Raw genomic sequence first — 16,814 nt, 5'->3', positions numbered from 1 at the left:
ATAATAATAACATACTTTGTAAACCACTCTGAGTGGGCATTAAGTTGTCCTGAAAGACGGCATATAAATTGAATGCTATTATTATATTATTGTTGTTATTAAATACAGCCCCATAAACTGCCAGGCCAAGCACGAACCAAAACAGAGCCAACCATTAACCAAGCTGGATCCACTTTCAACGTGAGATAAAAGAAAAAGCAACTATTATCTGCCCCGTCCAAGTAATTGTACTATTTTAGCTCAGTGGTGGAATTACCCTTTCAAGACTCCCTGGCGTTTTCTAGGGGCCACACAGCTCAGCACAAGTTTTGGGTGTAGAAAGTCCAAGGTTCAACTACCGACATATTCAATAGGGGGGAAAAAACCCTCTAATAGCAGGACTGGTAAAGACCCGTCCCAGAGATAATGAGCTAGATGGCTGTTTTCTGACAGTATAAGGCAGCTCCATATATTCATACATGCCCAAAACAGAGCCAACCATTAACCAAGCTGGATCCACTTTCAACGTGAGATAAAAGAAAAAGCAACTATTATCTGCCCCGTCCAAGTAATTGTACTATTTTAGCTCAGTGGTGGAATTACCCTTTCAAGACTCCCTGGCGTTTTCTAGGGGCCACACAGCTCAGCACAAGTTTTGGGTGTAGAAAGTCCAAGGTTCAACTACCGACATATTCAATAGGGGGGAAAAAACCCTCTAATAGCAGGACTGGTAAAGACCCGTCCCAGAGATAATGAGCTAGATGGCTGTTTTCTGACAGTATAAGGCAGCTCCATATATTCATACATGCCCAGAAGCAGCTCTCCAGGCTCCCTGGCAGAGGTCTTCTTTCACCCTGTTTGTGTTGAGTCAGACCCATTGGTTTATCAGGGTCATTACTGTCTGCGCTGATTGGTAGCACCTGTCTAGGTTCTCAGGAAAGAATTTCATATCACTGTGTTCCTTTTAACTGGAAATGCCAGGGGTTAAAGCTGAGACCTTCTGCATGTAAAGCAGATGTTCTATTGCTGAGCCACAGCTCTACCTATAAAAGAAAAACTAACATGAAGCTGCCATATGCTGTCAGACCCATAGGTCTAATGAGCTTAGTCTTAACTTCTCTGGCTGACTGTGGCTCTCCAGGATCCCAAGCAGAGGTCTTTTACGTCGCCTACTCCCCGATCCTTTTGCTCAGCGATACTCATTCAGTGGCTCGGGCGCTACATGTGGCTCTTTGACATTCCACATGTGGCTCTTCTGAGCCCTGGTCCCCAATGTGGCACCATCCCCTTGTTTCTGTAAAGTGGGTAAGGCCCTTTCCTGGAAGGATTTGTGGATGGCAGGTGGTTCCCACCTTCAAAAAGCCACTACGGGAGTAATGGGTAATCTGCAAGCCACCCTGAAGTGCAGCGTCATGCCAGAAGAGAAAATAAATGTGGCTTTTTAAAAAAGTTAATAGTAATTGTAAAATGTGGCTCTCTGCAAACTGTGTGGCTCTCGGTGTTTTTGCTGTTCAGTCTTGGTCCATGAATGGAAAATGTGACTGTTTTCTTGTGGAACCATTCTGCATGTTTGAATTTTTTTTTTAATCTGTGATCAGTGCAGTTTGACTAAAAGTGGTTTTTGCTACAGATGTCATGCAAATGTGCATGATTAGAATACGTAGCCTATCAGGCCCTTCAGTTAATTTTTACCTCATGGGTTTATGAACCTCTGTCACCTAAAGACAGCAGGGAGCAGACATTTGTTTCAGATTATTCCTGGGAGGAGTATTTTTTACGAGCAGTTTCCTTAGTGCAACGATACTTTGGATTTTGAGAATAAATGTATTAACAGTGCAGCAAAGGAAAGACATGAATCAGAGAATGTGAAGCTGCAAAGAGATTTGTCCCCCTTCCGAAATAATTTGACTGTGATTGACGGTTGCCCTGGGGTTTCAGAAGTACAGTACAAGTCGTTCTGGCCTCTGCCATTAATTAGCATGGCGTGGTGGTTGAACTAGGATCTGAGAGACCCATTTTTGAATTCCCTCTCTGTTACAGAAAATCACTGGGTGACCTTGAATCAGTCAGTCATTCTAACCCTAGCCTACCTCACAGCATTGAGGATAAAATGCAGGTGGAAAAAATACTCGTGTAAGCTGCTTTGTGTCCTGTTGAGGAGAAAAGTATAAATAAAACACGTAAAATAAAGTCCAATCAGAGCATTAAAGGCTGTTGGAGGCCTGATCTGCCTCAGTCCCAGCAAGAACACCAGCAAGGGTTCAAGGAAGACATTTCAAGTTAAATTCCATTGCTGACATTAACAGAAACACTTATGTTCTCTATCATAAGATCATTCTCGAAGTGGCTTAAAATCAATAAAAATACAATAAGATCAGTAAACAGTAAGATCAGTAAACACTAACTTTCAATAAAATCACTAACTTTTCCAAATGTGAACCAAAACGCCTTGGGATGTAGTGGTTAAGAGTGTTGGACTAGGGCCTGGGAGAGACCTAGGTTTGAATCCTAACTCTGCACAAGTTGCAAAGTATAACCAGAGAGGGTTATACTTTTTGCACTTCAGGAATTGACACGAAGGGTGAGTTCTACCAGAAGGCTAAGGCTAGGGAAGCCAAATGCCGTCCCCTCAAGAACGCACTTTTAAAAGGAGGTGCTGAAGCTCCGCAAGATGGTGGATTGTTTAGCTCATGAACAAACTGTGCAGTGCAGTAATTAATAAAATGAAAAGGGGTTATCCTGCTGTTGCAGGTGTCCAAAAGAGATGTTTTTTTTTTTTTAAAAAAGGGCTAACATTCTGTTTTCTTAGGTGAGCATATTGATTATTGTGGCTACGCTGTGCTTCCAATGGCTATAGAGCAAGATATACTTATAGCCGCTGAACCTGTAAGCACTCCAGTTATCCATCTGGCCAATGCCAACCCCCTGTACTTGTAAGTATTCTGTTTATTTCAGAGATTTCCATCCAGATGTGATTGAACACATTGAATTGAGACTAAGGCCCAAATTCCACGCGGCCATTTTGCTAACATGACATCTTCCTTTGCGGAATTCGGTTTTATCAGATTGTAAAGACTTAATGCAAAAAAGTTGCAACCAGGGTGGATTTGATTTAAATCAAATTGATTTAAATCATAGTTTTCTACATAAAGACTCATTCTTGCTGGTATAACCTTAATATACAACTAGATGAAGATTTCATTTTTAGAATAACAACTGTTCATATTAGTTTTACAGTTATAAAAAGTCTTGATTTTTAATACTATTAGAAGCACATTATAGATAATTATGAAATTATTGTGAGGTGAATTATCTCCAGTTTCACTTTCATTTTTACTGCTTGCCCCTCCCTCCTCACACTTAGTTTCTTCTTGTGCAGATCTATTCCACTCCAAACAATCTTTTTCTATTCGTTGAACTTTTTGAAACTTAGCACTTAAGGGGTTGATTCTGTGTACATAGGTTTGTAGAACAATGGGATTAAGGTTTTTCTCAACTCTGTTCATTTTATAACATTGTTGCTGTGAAGAAGAGGCATGTGATCTCTGCAGACACACATTCACAGTTTTGAGAACTGCAAAACCAAGCATCTGTGATAATATCTTGTAGCTAGAGAAACTGCCCAGTAATCTTACAGAAACCTCTGGAAGAGCATGACATTGTGAATGGATGAATGGAATTTATTTAACCAAAAAATTTAAACGTATACAGCCTTATGCTACACAATTAAAAACTAATCCTTATTTCATGATGGAATAACCTTTGGATGATGATATATTTTCCTCAAAAAGTATTTTATTTAAAAAATCCGATTTAAATTTTAAAAATCCATTTTTTTAATTTTTTTTTAAAAAAATCATTGATTTTTAACCACCCTGGTTGCAACCAATGGTATTATAATGAAAAGTCAAGTATCTGATAAAGAGGTAGGATTCTTGCTTAAAATATATAAGAGAAGTTGATTTGTGAAGAGAATAAGTCAGGAACTTCTCAGGTTTGCACATTCTCCCTTTCCTATTCTCTTTATGAACTGTGCTAAGACTGGAGACTTCTTGGTCTAGAATGAGCCCCAATTTGTTGCAGCTTCTCAACTGGTGAAATTGTAGATCATTTCTTCCCTGGCAGCCAGGGCTATTGTAGGTATTGAAATGTTTTTCTTTCTTAAACTGGAGTAACTTTCCTTAGGATTTCACTGAAAATGAGCAGAAGATTGCTGTTACACCGAAAACCGTGGCTTGCTGTTCTTTCTATAAAGCCAGTGCTCGAAATCTCAGTTTGTAAAGAAAACTATTGTTTGTGATGCAGATGTAACAGTAAACTATAGCCTGCTGCCTGTGCGGAGACGAAGAGAGGAAGCAGATAAACCTGGGAATCTCCAAGGCTAGTTCAACTCACTACAAAACGCGATCTGACATTATGTCAGAAGCATTAGTGGGCCAAATACATTTGAGCAAATTTGGGTTTGCCTCTGTATAATATGAAAAATGACTATGAAATATAGACTTGTTGCTCAGTAGAGCAAGCTATTTATAAACTTTTGTTAGCATGTAATAAGTTTATGTTGTTATTTGTGAGACTTCTATGTTTTGTGTAGGTAGGGGAGATGTAGCACAGAGCTGCTTTGCAAATGGGTCCCAAAAATCCACAGGAAATTTAGAAATGGCACTTCAAAAAAGCTTGGGAACTACTGCTTTAGAGAACTCGATAATGGGGTTTTGGCATGTGTTGATAATTTCCAGGGCAGAATGAAAGTGTCAAATTTTTGTTCCCCTTGCAAATGGCTTCCTCCCCTCTCCCTCTAATTCCATTGTTTGTTTCCCCGATTATAATGAACCGCAGTCTGCAGGTTTCTACAGAGGGACGTCAGAACTGAATGTGCCGGCTTAGAAGCCAACGCTTCTTTTAGTTTTTGGTTTAAGGCAGTTTTAAAGAATCTCCATCGTGTGCCAAAAGCAGGATATTTTATTCCAATGAGTAGCAGATATTACCACATAATCACTTCAATTTTTAATTGGGGTGTTTTTTTTTTGAGTTTTTAAAAGAAAAAAATTCACTGAGGAAACAAGAACTGTTTATTTTGGGGAGGGAGGGAAACAAGAGACTGAAGATTTGTTTTCTGTTGCAACTAATAACAGCTCCTAGCACAAATAACTATTTCTGTCAGAAATAGCCTACCCTATAAAATTGTAATGGGTGGGAGGAACACTCAGGCTTTTAAATTTGTGATGTGACAATTTGTATTTAAATAATGAGAAGAGGGGTAGGTGGAATTCTAGTGTTCCCTTCAAAGTGAGTGTTAGACATTTTTGACCTGTGGAGCTTATGGTTGCCAAGACCTCTTGCCCTCCTGATGGCGGAGGGGGTGGGGGTTTTGACCTGGCACTTACCTTTCTGTTCTCCTCGTGCTCGTGCCCTATTTGCACAACAGAGTATTTTCAGGGCAGGGAACGCGAGGCAACAAGTTCCTTTTAAATGTAAGAAGGTTACATAAGCTAGTAAAAAGTTTGTGATCTTCAAAATAACTGTTTTTAGTCCTAACTAACAGTCTGTCAACACTAAAAGATGCACACAGGCACATTCTGCTTATAGGGTTATAGAGGTTATAGAGTATTCTGTTGCTGCTTGTAGGGTTATAGAGGTTATAGAGGATTCTATCGGTTATGAGAAGATCCCACCTGAAAATATGCCGGTATCCCCCTTCCCAGTAAGGAGGGCTGGCTAGAGCTTTGATATTTTGGGGGTGTGGGGGGTTAATTTTACTCTGCCCACAATCCTATTGGTAGGGTCTCTTGGCAGCTAATAATCCAAATATAAATTATCAACATAAAACACATTACTATGAAGCCGAAAAAAGCAAGCCAATCACCAACAGCCAGAATTAATAACATAAAATCATATCAAGAACTGTCTGTCCATGCATAAGCTTTCCTAAAAAAAAAAAGGGGGATTTTAAAACTTTTTTTAAAAAGGTCCTGAGTCAGCTAACTAAAAAGTCATCATAACCATGGGCAAGAGGGCATAACGATGGGTTGACACCTTCATAATTTTCTTCTTCCCTAGTTTACATTTTAGGCCGTTGAACTCTTAATTCGTAAGTGGGGGAAAAGCAAGAAATATTTTCTTTGTTTGGAACGACAGCCATGTTAGTCTTTTATAGTAAAATAAAAGTGAAATCCAAAGGCACCTTAAAGAATAACAACATTTGTTCCAGCTTGAGATTAGTGACCATCCGAAGAAGTGAGTTGTGACTTACCAAATCTCATGCTGGAATAAATGTTGTTAGCTTTTAAGGCGCCACTGGACTTCTGTAATATTGAGTGATTCTGCACACGTTGGATAATGCACTTCCAATCCTCTTTATAGATCATTTGGAACGGATTTTTGTGTGTGCGGAACAAAAAATCCACCTCAAATGATTGATAAAGTGCATTGAAAGTGTATTATCCAATGTGTGCAGAATCAGCCATTATATTGAACATTGTTGATGAATAGATCCAGAGGAGTTAACCGTGTTAGTCTGTAGTAGCAAAATCAAAAAGAGTCCAGTAGCACCTTTAAGACTAACCAATTTTATTATAGCATAAGCTTTCGAGAATCAAGTTCTCTTCGTCAGATGCCTGACGTTTTGATCAGGCATCTGACGAAGAGAACTTGATTCTCGAAAGCTTATGCTATAATAAAATTGGTTAGTCTTAAAGGTGCTACTGGACTGTTTTTGATTGTTGATGAATATTACTGTATGGTTTATTGGCCAGCAGATGGCAGCATTGGGCTATTTATATTTTTGAAACTGATTGCTAGTTCTAGATACTATGATTTCTCTTGTGCATTTTATTTTCTAGGGATTTTAGTACTAATGCTAACAACATTGAGATTAATCAAACCAAACCTTTGTGGCACAACTACTTCCTGTGTGGATTCAAAGGAATTGAGGTAAATTAAATTCTCTACGCATCATTACTGTAAGCTAGATGTTTAAAAGTGCATCGGGTATTTTTACTGTTACACTGATGATGTTTTAAAAGATTAAAATGCATCAACTAAATGTTTGCAAGTATGAGGTATCAAAGTTATAATAACGTCACTAAATAGTTTGTCATTAACTCTAGCTGTCTCTTCGGATTTTTAGGCATTAAACAGCTACTACTTTTAGTCATGCTCTGAAAGACTTCACAAAACGCCAGTATTAGGAGAGAATATATTTAAGGAAGAGAGAAGAATTGTGAATTTCTTGAAGGAAGAGAGAGATAAAAATGTGACAGAATACAGCATTCATTTTCAACTTTGATCTGCAATCTTGTTGCCAGATCACAACCTGTCTCTGCAGATGTTCTGGGTACAAAATGTAGTGAGTACCTGTTTTCCCGGTACCTCAGAACATGTGAATAGGCAGTTGGGATTTCCAGGTTGTGATCTGGATTCTCATTGTAAACAGCAAGGCTTTTTCGTGATGGATACCATCACTTTTATTTGGGGCTGTCCCAACTCCTGAGCGGAGAATTGGTGGAAATTGGCACCGCCTTATATATATATATGAATATTGGCGCTCCCCACCCCCAAACAAAACAAACACTGGTAACCAGTAAATAAAGTGGGGTCCATAAACTCTACTGAAGAAGGGACCTGTGTAGGAGTAACTTTGGGTACTGATAATCAGGGCTTTTTTTCAGTGGGAACGCGGTGGAATGGAGTTCTGGCACCTCTTGAAAATACTCAGCATAATATTATTTCAAAGAATCCTGTGTATTTCTTCCTCATTTCCCTCTTGAGAGTTCCGCTGCCTCTTTCCCCAGAAAAAAAACCCCTGCTGATAACATTAAAGTAGGCTGAAGTTGATAAAAAAAGGAGGGGAGAAACTCATTCCAGAAGAGGAGGGGAGGGAGTGCAGAAGCTGGTGGGCCTACTCCTCCCAAGTGGTTTGTCTGTGGCCATCCGGTGAATGGCACAGCAACAAACCAGTTTGTAGTCTGTTAGTCACTATGCTACGAATATTAGTTCCTGAAGCGTTTGCAAAGTCCCGATTCATCTCCATCTCCTCTTCTTCTGATCCATCTCTTCTTCTTCATAATGAACACACAGATTGTGTCAGTTGTGTTTAATGTAACACGGCTTTTCCTTTACAATGGGCAGCCATATGATTTAGATGAGTTTGCTTCTGAGAATGCCTTCTCTGGGGCTTTGTGCATGCAAAGCAGAACTTGTATACAAAAAGGAAATTCAGTCACAATAGTACTAGAAAGAACAAATGCAGTGAAATCTTTTCAGCATTCCAATGTAAGTTCCAAGAGAATCCAAGGGCATATACTGTTTATGTAAAACTGAATATTTTCGCTTTTTGGAAGAGAAGTGCTGCAGAGTTTGGCAAAATCCATTTTCAGCATTCTCTTCCTTCGAACATGGCATGATAAATTTGCAAGTCTGATCCACACTCACGGCAATGTTGTTGAGATCAATTTCTGGTTTAATATGTCTTGGACTTCTCTCTTCTCTTCTTGGTCTCGTCTTATGATCTGCATGGAAGTTCATTGGCAGCAATAGCATTTCAGCAAATAATTTGTCTAAGAAGGCGATTGGCAGGAGGTGTAATTTAAATTGATGAGCAGAACATGTTCAATTAGAGCTATTTTTTGTGGCTATGGCTAAGAACTCTCTGGACGTTGCTGCCTAATGTTGCAATTATATGGGGGGGGGGTAGACTTTTAAAATAGACGGGACTGTGCAGAGATTATAAACTTTTTTTTCTTGGAAATAGTCATTTTAATACATAAGAATTTCCTCGCTGGATCAAACAACGATCCAGCATTCTATTTCTAGCATGCTGGCCAGATGCCTCTAGAAACTCATATGCGAGGTATGAAGACGGCCGTCTTCCATTGATTCTTCCCATTATTTGGTGACAGATCATTGACACGTATAATACTGACAGTATATCACTGAGGACTAACATCCATAAAGTTTCACCTGCTCAAACAATGGTCGGGAAGTGGCGTATATGAAGTCTCATAATAAATAACAAATATAAAATATACGAAGCAGCCCCCGGTGCAACTGTTTTATTGCGCTGGCATCCCATCTGCACACGTGGGTCGCGCCTGGATTCCTAGCAACTGTTTGCCTCTATTTTTCCCTTCCTGTGAAGGGAAAGCCCCCCTTAGTCCCATCAGAAAATTTTCCTGCAGCTCTCTTCACATACCGGTTATTCTAGCAACTCACCTCAATTTCATATTCTTTTTCAAAGAGACATAGTGCCTTACTGAGCCACATGCAGTTCTTAATTCTTTTTTTAAAAAAATCATAGTATGTCAAGAAACTCTTTTTGGATCATCTGATGCGTCTTTATACTGAGTCAGGCCTTTGGTCCATCTGGCTCAGTTTTGCCTACTCTGGCATAAGCTGTCCACGTTTTCATGCACAGAAGGGCCTTTCTCAACACTGCCCAAGATCCTGTAATCTGGAAATGTTTGAGATTAAAGCTAGGGTCTCTTACCCAAATCACTTTACATGTGGAGGCCCTGTAACAAGCCAAGACATCCCCTTGCTGGCACAGAACAAACACGTGCATGGCAGTGTATTTAAAACAATATTTTGGGATATAGATCCAGCCCAGAATAACTAGTGGGAATAAGCACTCTTAAAATGAAAAGACTTTTTATTGAGATTACATAAGAAAATTAAACAATGGTTATAAGAAATGTGTGTGTGAGAGAGAGAGAGATTGCAAAGCAGCAAACCAAAAACTTTTCCCATCTGTAAGGGAAAACAAAAGGGGAATTGATGAGAGCGTACGACATGTCGTGCAGTGTGTGGAAATCCTAATTAAGGAGAGTCCTGATGTGAAGAGCAGAAGAGTGGGTGTAGAGACAGAGACCAGCTCATGTCTCCAAGGAACCTGTGCCACACAGGGGCAGTAGTTGGAAGAACTGTTTCCAGATATCGGGGATTCATGGGCAATATTTATGACCTGCATGTTCATGATCTGGAGGTGTGCTGGTCAGAAGGTGGGGCAGTGATAAGTGAACGAAAGATCAGGAAGGACAGGTGGCCGTCTTGGGGAACATGATGGATCTATGGTAAGGTTGAGCACCGGCTAGATCCTGTTCTGCCTTAAGGCTACCAGAAAACTTAATTCCGGAGAATCACTCAAGTCTAAAGCGGAGAGGAAGCTGATATTGACAAGGGAAGTTTTCGTAAAAGTTTGCATAAAAGGGAAGCTTGCATAAAAGTTAAAAATGCTTCCTGGAGGAGATTTGGAGAAACACATCTCTAAAGGGGGGTGAATAACCAGATTAAGGAGAGGGCAGGAATCTACTTGTACAGTCAGTAAGGTAAAGGGAGGACCTAGATGGAGCAGTCCATTGCTCGTTGTCTTGCATTGTTCCTTAGGGTCAGGTATTCAGGGAGGAGGCTCCAAAATTCTTGGGGAGAATGGCCCTCTGGTTTAATTAGCTTGAGGTGGACTCTAAGGAGGAGCGCGTCTGCATTCCATTGCTGCTTAATGACTCACCGCCTTTTTCTTGGCATGGCTCAGAGCCAAGCTACACGTGACGCCTGACACAGGTTGGACACTTGTCAGCTTCTCTCAAGTTTTGATGGGAAATGTAGGCATCCTGGTCTTGCAGCTGTAATGAAGAACCAAGCTGTAAAACCAGGACGCCTACATTTCCCATCAAAACTTGAGAGAAGCTGACAAGTGTCCAACCTCTGTCAGGCGTCACTTGTAGCTTGGCTCTCACTGCCACTGCTGTTCTTTTAACTGTAGCAGGACACAGCCTCCATTTTCTAGCCCTAAGCCCATGTTAGAACCAAAGTGGACGCCCAAAAATGGCCCCCTCCTTAAGGAATGTTCCGGGGGCTACAGATCTTATGTTTACAAAGCATTTGTTCTTTCACTGAGCTACAGAGCTAGGAGAGAAGGATGAGCATGTAATCAAAACAAGTTGGTTGATCTTCTCCAAGAGTAATTAGGACAAAGGAATGATTGCTTGGCTTTGTCAATAACTTTCCTAGGTACAAAAGCCAGGCAGATCTATTAAAAAAGGAGAGGCAGGATGTCTAACAAGACTCACAGTATGATTTATGAGAATACTATGGGGAAAAAGTTAAGGCACCCAGGCTCATGGAAATTTCTCTTAAATTGTCACCAAGCCATTGAAGAAAGGACTCAATTTTTTTTTCCTATGTGGCTGTCAGAAGGCTGGTGATAGTTTGTTCCATCTGCAGTAGAAAAGTTTTTTTTTAAGGTCTTTCTTTCCTAGGAATTGAAAACATTTTCAGCTCTGTGTAGAGCAGTGGATGGCTCCCCAAAAGTTGAAGCCAAGAATGTGAAAGATTTCCACCCCCCATTTTTAGTTCCCGGTAGGAAGAGATCTTTGAAAGAAAAATGCCCAGCCTGCTTCCTCTCAATCAACCAAGCCTCCCTAGAAGGAGGAGTTGTTTCATTTGCCCTCTAGTATTGCAAAATACGGCAAGCGACCGCGCACAATGACTGGTTGGATATATGTTGTAGGTAAGCCAGTCTACTTCCTGGCCGAAAGGAAGATATACTAATAATAACTGTGCTTATATACAGCTCTTCCAGGCAGACTAGTGCCCCCACTCAGAGCAGTGCACAAAGTCTGTATTGTTATCCCCACATTACAGCTGGGGAGCTGGGACTGAGAGGAGTGGCTTACCCAAGGCTACCTGCTGAGCTCAGGGCAGTAGTGGGATTTTAACTGAGTGCTGAATCATAGTCCAGCCACTTAACCACTGTGCTACAGCATCTCACATAATCTGAAATGGCATGCACTTGTAAGCTAACAATTGTAGTGTAGGAAAGCATCTGAATCTATACAGTCGTAACTCATCCTATTGTATGTCACTAGGAGCCACAGAAACAACGACGTGTTGACTTAAAAAGCACTCACAAAACAGCTTTTAGCAGGGCCAAATTAACCTGGCCAAATGCCTAGCATACCTCTACAATTTTTCCACTAACAACGCCTGGGATGGTTTGTGTAGATATTCATTGCATCCCCCTACAAAAAATATGATTAGCAGCATGTGAGGCTCAGTTGCTGCCATTGCCTCTCTCGTGCCTTCAGCCATTGTGGTTGCCTTTCCGTTGCAGGCCAGCCAGGGTTGTCCCAAGTGTCAGAAAGAGAGGGGGGTGGGTTATAGCATCACCCAAGGCTCCCCTCCTCTCTTGGATAGACTCTGGCCCTGGGTGCCCTTGCCAGCCACTATCCTCTCTTCCCGTGTCCGGCCTCTCAGTGTCCCTCCCTGCTGCCAGCCAGGAGCTTATGGTGCTGGTGGGAGGGGTTGGTGGGTCTGCTCCGTGGGGCTCTGAAGGAGGTGCCCCAGAGGCTCCTCTAAGGCTGGACTTGGTGCCGGACACAGCATGACCCAGAATTTGGCATGTAATCTCCTTCCATCTTAAAAATCATGAGTCCTAGTCCTTATTATTGCCATGAAGAAAAATCTAGTAGAATCCTTTGCTTTATTCCAGTGTCTCATGCTAGTGTATCTTATTTCCCACAAAATTTGTATAGGATCTTGTTTCCCTAATACTAGCAACAAGAACGAGAGAATCACGGAATAGAGACCTCACAAGAAAAGACAACCAGTTTATAAACTGACCTTGGTACATTGTTATTGATAGTGGATATTTGTTGTACTTAGTTTATCACGGCTGGTTGTGTTTTCTTGTAGGATCTTGTTTCAACAAAATATGTGTGAGATCAGACCATTTGTTAGAGATGAAATCGAAACTATTTTTTTTTTAGCATTAGTTTACACACACAAATCAATAGATCAACCTTACGCATGGGTCTGCTTCTTTGTAAGCATTCTATATATAGCCTTCTTGAAAGAGGAATAAGAATTTGAAACGCACTGCTTTGTTCTAAAAATACAGACTTGTTCGTTGTCATCCAAACCAAAACAGCTTCAAATAACTTCTGCTGTTTTTTTTTTTTTTTTTAGCAAGGAAAGGTCATCTGTAGGCTTTAAAGTGCTTATTATATCACACTGCCCAGTAATGCTCGCTGCCCTGCTGCAGTCAGGAATGAAATGGCATCTATCAACCGCAGTTCACATCTGATTCCCATATTTATTAATTTTCCTTCAGCTGTACCAGCAAAGTTGATAAATTTGTTATCTCTGATCTCAAGTGTTGGAATCCCTTTTGGGCATATGGGTACTGTTTGTCACACTCTGTGATTTCAATACTGCATCTTGAAAAGGCAAACCAAACTTTACTGAAATTGGAGTGCATACCCTTAAGCTGATTTGGTCCCGTTGGTTTAAATGGGACAAAGCCAGCTTAAGTGGTCTGTGGCACTTACTCTATAAAGTATTCTTATAACTCCCAGTCTTGTAGTATAAGATCAGCAGGCAAGCTATTGGGGCCAGCATCCTCTAACTCAAAAGCCAAAATATGTTAACCAGTTACCCCAAATGCCACATGTGGTCAGCCAAATCATTTTTAGACAAGGAGAAGCTTATCGGATATAAATTTAAAAGCCAGTGTGTGTAACTGTTAGCATGCCAGATGAGAACGAGGGAAAGCCAGGTTCAATTACCCACTCTGCTGTGAAGCTCATTGTGTGACCTTGAGCCAGTTAAAATCTTTAAGCCTAACTTACCTCCTCAGGATTATTGTGTGTGTAAAATGGACAAGGAGAACACCACGTACACAGCTGCCTGAGCTCTTTGGAAGAAAGGCAAGCAGGATTTGAGTGCAGTGGCACCTTAGAGACCAACAAGATTTTCAGAGGGTAAGCTTTCAAGAGTCAGAAAGCTTACACTCTGAAAATCTTGTTGGTCTCTAAGGTGCCACTGGACTCAAATCCTGCCATTCTACTGCAGACCAACACCCAATCTATCCTTACGGAAGAAGAGCAGGATCAAAACATGATAGATAAATGAATAACATACTCGAATATGTGATTCATTGATGTCACAAGAAATAATGCTATGACTGGTACTTGGCGAGGGGAAGTGGCTAAATTAGAAAGTGGCAGCCAGTATCCACCCTGTCAAACGAGGTAGGAGCAGTGGCAAAATTAAAGTGAAAAGGAAAGGAACGAGTATCCATCGTTTGTGGGATTATGGAGCAAATCTGGCCTTTTGTAGGGATCTAGAATAGTTGCCCAACTCATTTTGGCCTATTTTTATTGAGAGTACTTGTTATTGGTTTAGCTAGGCCCAACAATTCCTTCCTTTGGCCAGAACTAGATGGTGACTCGTAGTCTGAATCCTAATACACAGATATTCTAGCAGTTAGTCCCCTAACATCACGTTACTCCAGTGAGTGCAAACGCAGAGCTGATAGGTTCTTTTTCCAAACTAGAGATGTACATTCATGTCAACAGGGCTTTTTTTCTGGGAAAAGAGGTGGTGGAACTCAGTGGGTAGCCCTCGGAGAAAATGGTCACATGGCTGGTGGCCCCGCCCCCTGATCTCCAGACAGAGGGGAGTTGAGATTGCTCTCAGTGCCGCCGAGTGCCAAGTGCCGAGTGGCGCGGAGGGCAATCTCAACTCCCCTCTGTCTGGAGATCAGGGGGCGGGGCCACCAGCCATGTGACCATTTTCAAGAGGTTCCGGAACTCCGTTCCTCCGCATTCCTGCTGCAAAAAAGCCCTGCATGTCAAAATGAATGAAGGGTGGGGAGAAAGAAAGAAGCCGAAAAACCCACATTTGTTTTCATTAGCTTTGAAATAAAAACGAATAAAAATCAGAATGCACGAACTAATCCCATTAAGTTTTTGTTCTATTGGTTTCAATAGGAAACACATTTCCTGCTTTAACGTCTTTGTTTTTTAGTCCAGATTGGATGCCATTTTCAGGATCTGTAGCCTTCACCCAAGAGAATATTATTGCCAGATTTCTGAAACAGGAAAATGGGTCCCAGTTTTATAGGCAATTAAAATAAAGGCTTATATGACTCTTAAAAAATATGGACGACATAGCATTTAAAAATCTAGTTATCCAATTAGTATGAAATGGGGGGGCGGGGTGGTGAAATAAACAAACTCAACGCTTTTAAGCAGATCTTGTATTGAAGTGGGGGGAGGGCATTTGATCTTAATGGAATTCTTGCATTAATAGGAAGAAATCAATCATGAAAGTCAACAAGAAGCACTAAAACCGATCTTTTTTTTTGGTATGTATTTTGCCTTAAATTGCCTATAAAAATGGGACTAAGTCTTTGAAATTTGGCAATGACAAACTCTCGGGTGAGGAGAAATTTCATCCAAATTGGATGGAAAGAAGTTACAGACAGAACTTCTACTGAGGCCAACGACAAACTGAATAAAATGAAATTTTGGGAACAAAAAAAATTGACATGCTTTGTTCTAAATGTGCTGCGATGATAAAGTGAGAATTGATTTCATGTTGAGGATGGGGGGGAAATCAGCAGCTTTTTCTTCAGTGATTCTCTGATGTTGTTTTTTTCTTATTGTTAGGACCATTTCAGTCTTGACAGCCCAAATGGAATGAATTGCCTAGTAGAAGGCACCATCCCGGCAAGTTCTGGTCTCTCCAGCTCCAGTGCTTTGGTGTGCTGCGCAGGACTTGTGACCCTTCTGGCAAATGGAAAATCTCTTCCAAAGGTAGAAAGCAAAGCAGACAGAAAGGAGGGAAAGTGTTATTTGTAAACACATGTTAACAGTCAATGTTGTTAATGTGTATAAACATTAAACAAAGTCAGGGTTGTTTTCTCATTGCACAATGGAGCAACATTTTTGGACCCATTTTAGCATGGTTTTGCCTGACAAGGAAGGAGGAAACATTATTGTTGAAAGATTGGATTTTGACCCAGCCGCATCTGGGCAAAATATTGTCTTTGCAGGCCAAGCCTAGCCTTATGTGAACTGAAGTGTGTGTACCACGTTTCTAAGGGGAATTCTATCCTCTACTATAGAGCTGGTACATTAATATGTTTTGAAAATCTGTAAAGGGGATTTTCTAAGACTTGTAGAGATCACAGCTGATAATGGAGCTGGTTTTCATAAAATAAATATTCTATCAAGTGTACAGTGATTACTGTGTCTGATCAGAGGCTATTTTACTTCATAAAACACTGACAAAAGAGTATTTACTGAAATACTTCCATTTATGAGAATATCTTTTCTGTAGGAGGAAGCACTTTATTACCTCTTCTGTTAACAGAAGGTCCAGCAATACACACAGTCTTGATTGCGCCGCAGATTACAAAATATGACAGTTATTTCAGCTGTCCTTTTTTGAAAAAAAGGGTAAGGAAAAGCTAAATTTCTAGCTCTCACGTTTATGGAGGAGAAAATTTTTTTTAAAAGATTGGCAGTTTCTTGTAAAAGTCTCATCTTGGTCCTAAAACATCAGCGTTAACGGGGCTGTGAATTGCGACTTGAAAATGTTGATTTTGGTATTGTAAGAGGATCCCATGCCTCATCCAGAAATCCTTATCGTATATTAACGTTGTCTTTCATAGTTTAAGAGCATATTTGAGTCCTGCTTTGGTTTTAAAACAAAGGTGATTATGTATCATTTTCTCTGTGTTACGTTACAGTAAACTAACTGGAAATTGGTGAGGAGTCAAAAGCGAAAAACATTGTACAGTGAAAACTCAAAAAATTCAACGTTGGCTCTAGCTTATTTTTTTAAAAACAACAGCATACTTTGTCGCTGTTAAAAGTAAATCCAGAAAGCAGTTTATGTTGTCTCTGATTAATCTGTTTAGAAGTCTGTAACAACATATTGTCTCAATTTGCCCACAGTATATATTTTTTTAAAAAATGCCATTACACATACACTATGATGTAGAGAAAATATTGGCAACTGTCCAGCCAGATGTTCAGTGCTAACCATTT

General features: G+C 40.5%; 1 protein-coding gene across 1 annotated transcript in view; it reads left to right on the top strand.

The window, feature by feature from the left end:
- Positions 1-16,814, top strand: part of GALK2 (galactokinase 2) — a 72,589-nt gene that overhangs the window by 3,245 nt on the left and 52,530 nt on the right. Inside the window, exons 3-5 of the mRNA XM_055002702.1 lie at positions 2,789-2,912; positions 6,822-6,912; positions 15,429-15,575. Coding sequence (XP_054858677.1) covers positions 2,789-2,912; positions 6,822-6,912; positions 15,429-15,575 — 362 coding nt within the window. The remainder of the gene's footprint in view (positions 1-2,788; positions 2,913-6,821; positions 6,913-15,428; positions 15,576-16,814) is intronic.

This window comes from Eublepharis macularius, chromosome 18, assembly GCF_028583425.1.
Source record: "Eublepharis macularius isolate TG4126 chromosome 18, MPM_Emac_v1.0, whole genome shotgun sequence".
NCBI classification, from domain to species: domain Eukaryota; kingdom Metazoa; phylum Chordata; class Lepidosauria; order Squamata; family Eublepharidae; genus Eublepharis; species Eublepharis macularius.
Note: the sequence above shows the minus strand (reverse complement) of the source record. Positions and strands in the feature narration are given on the sequence as shown.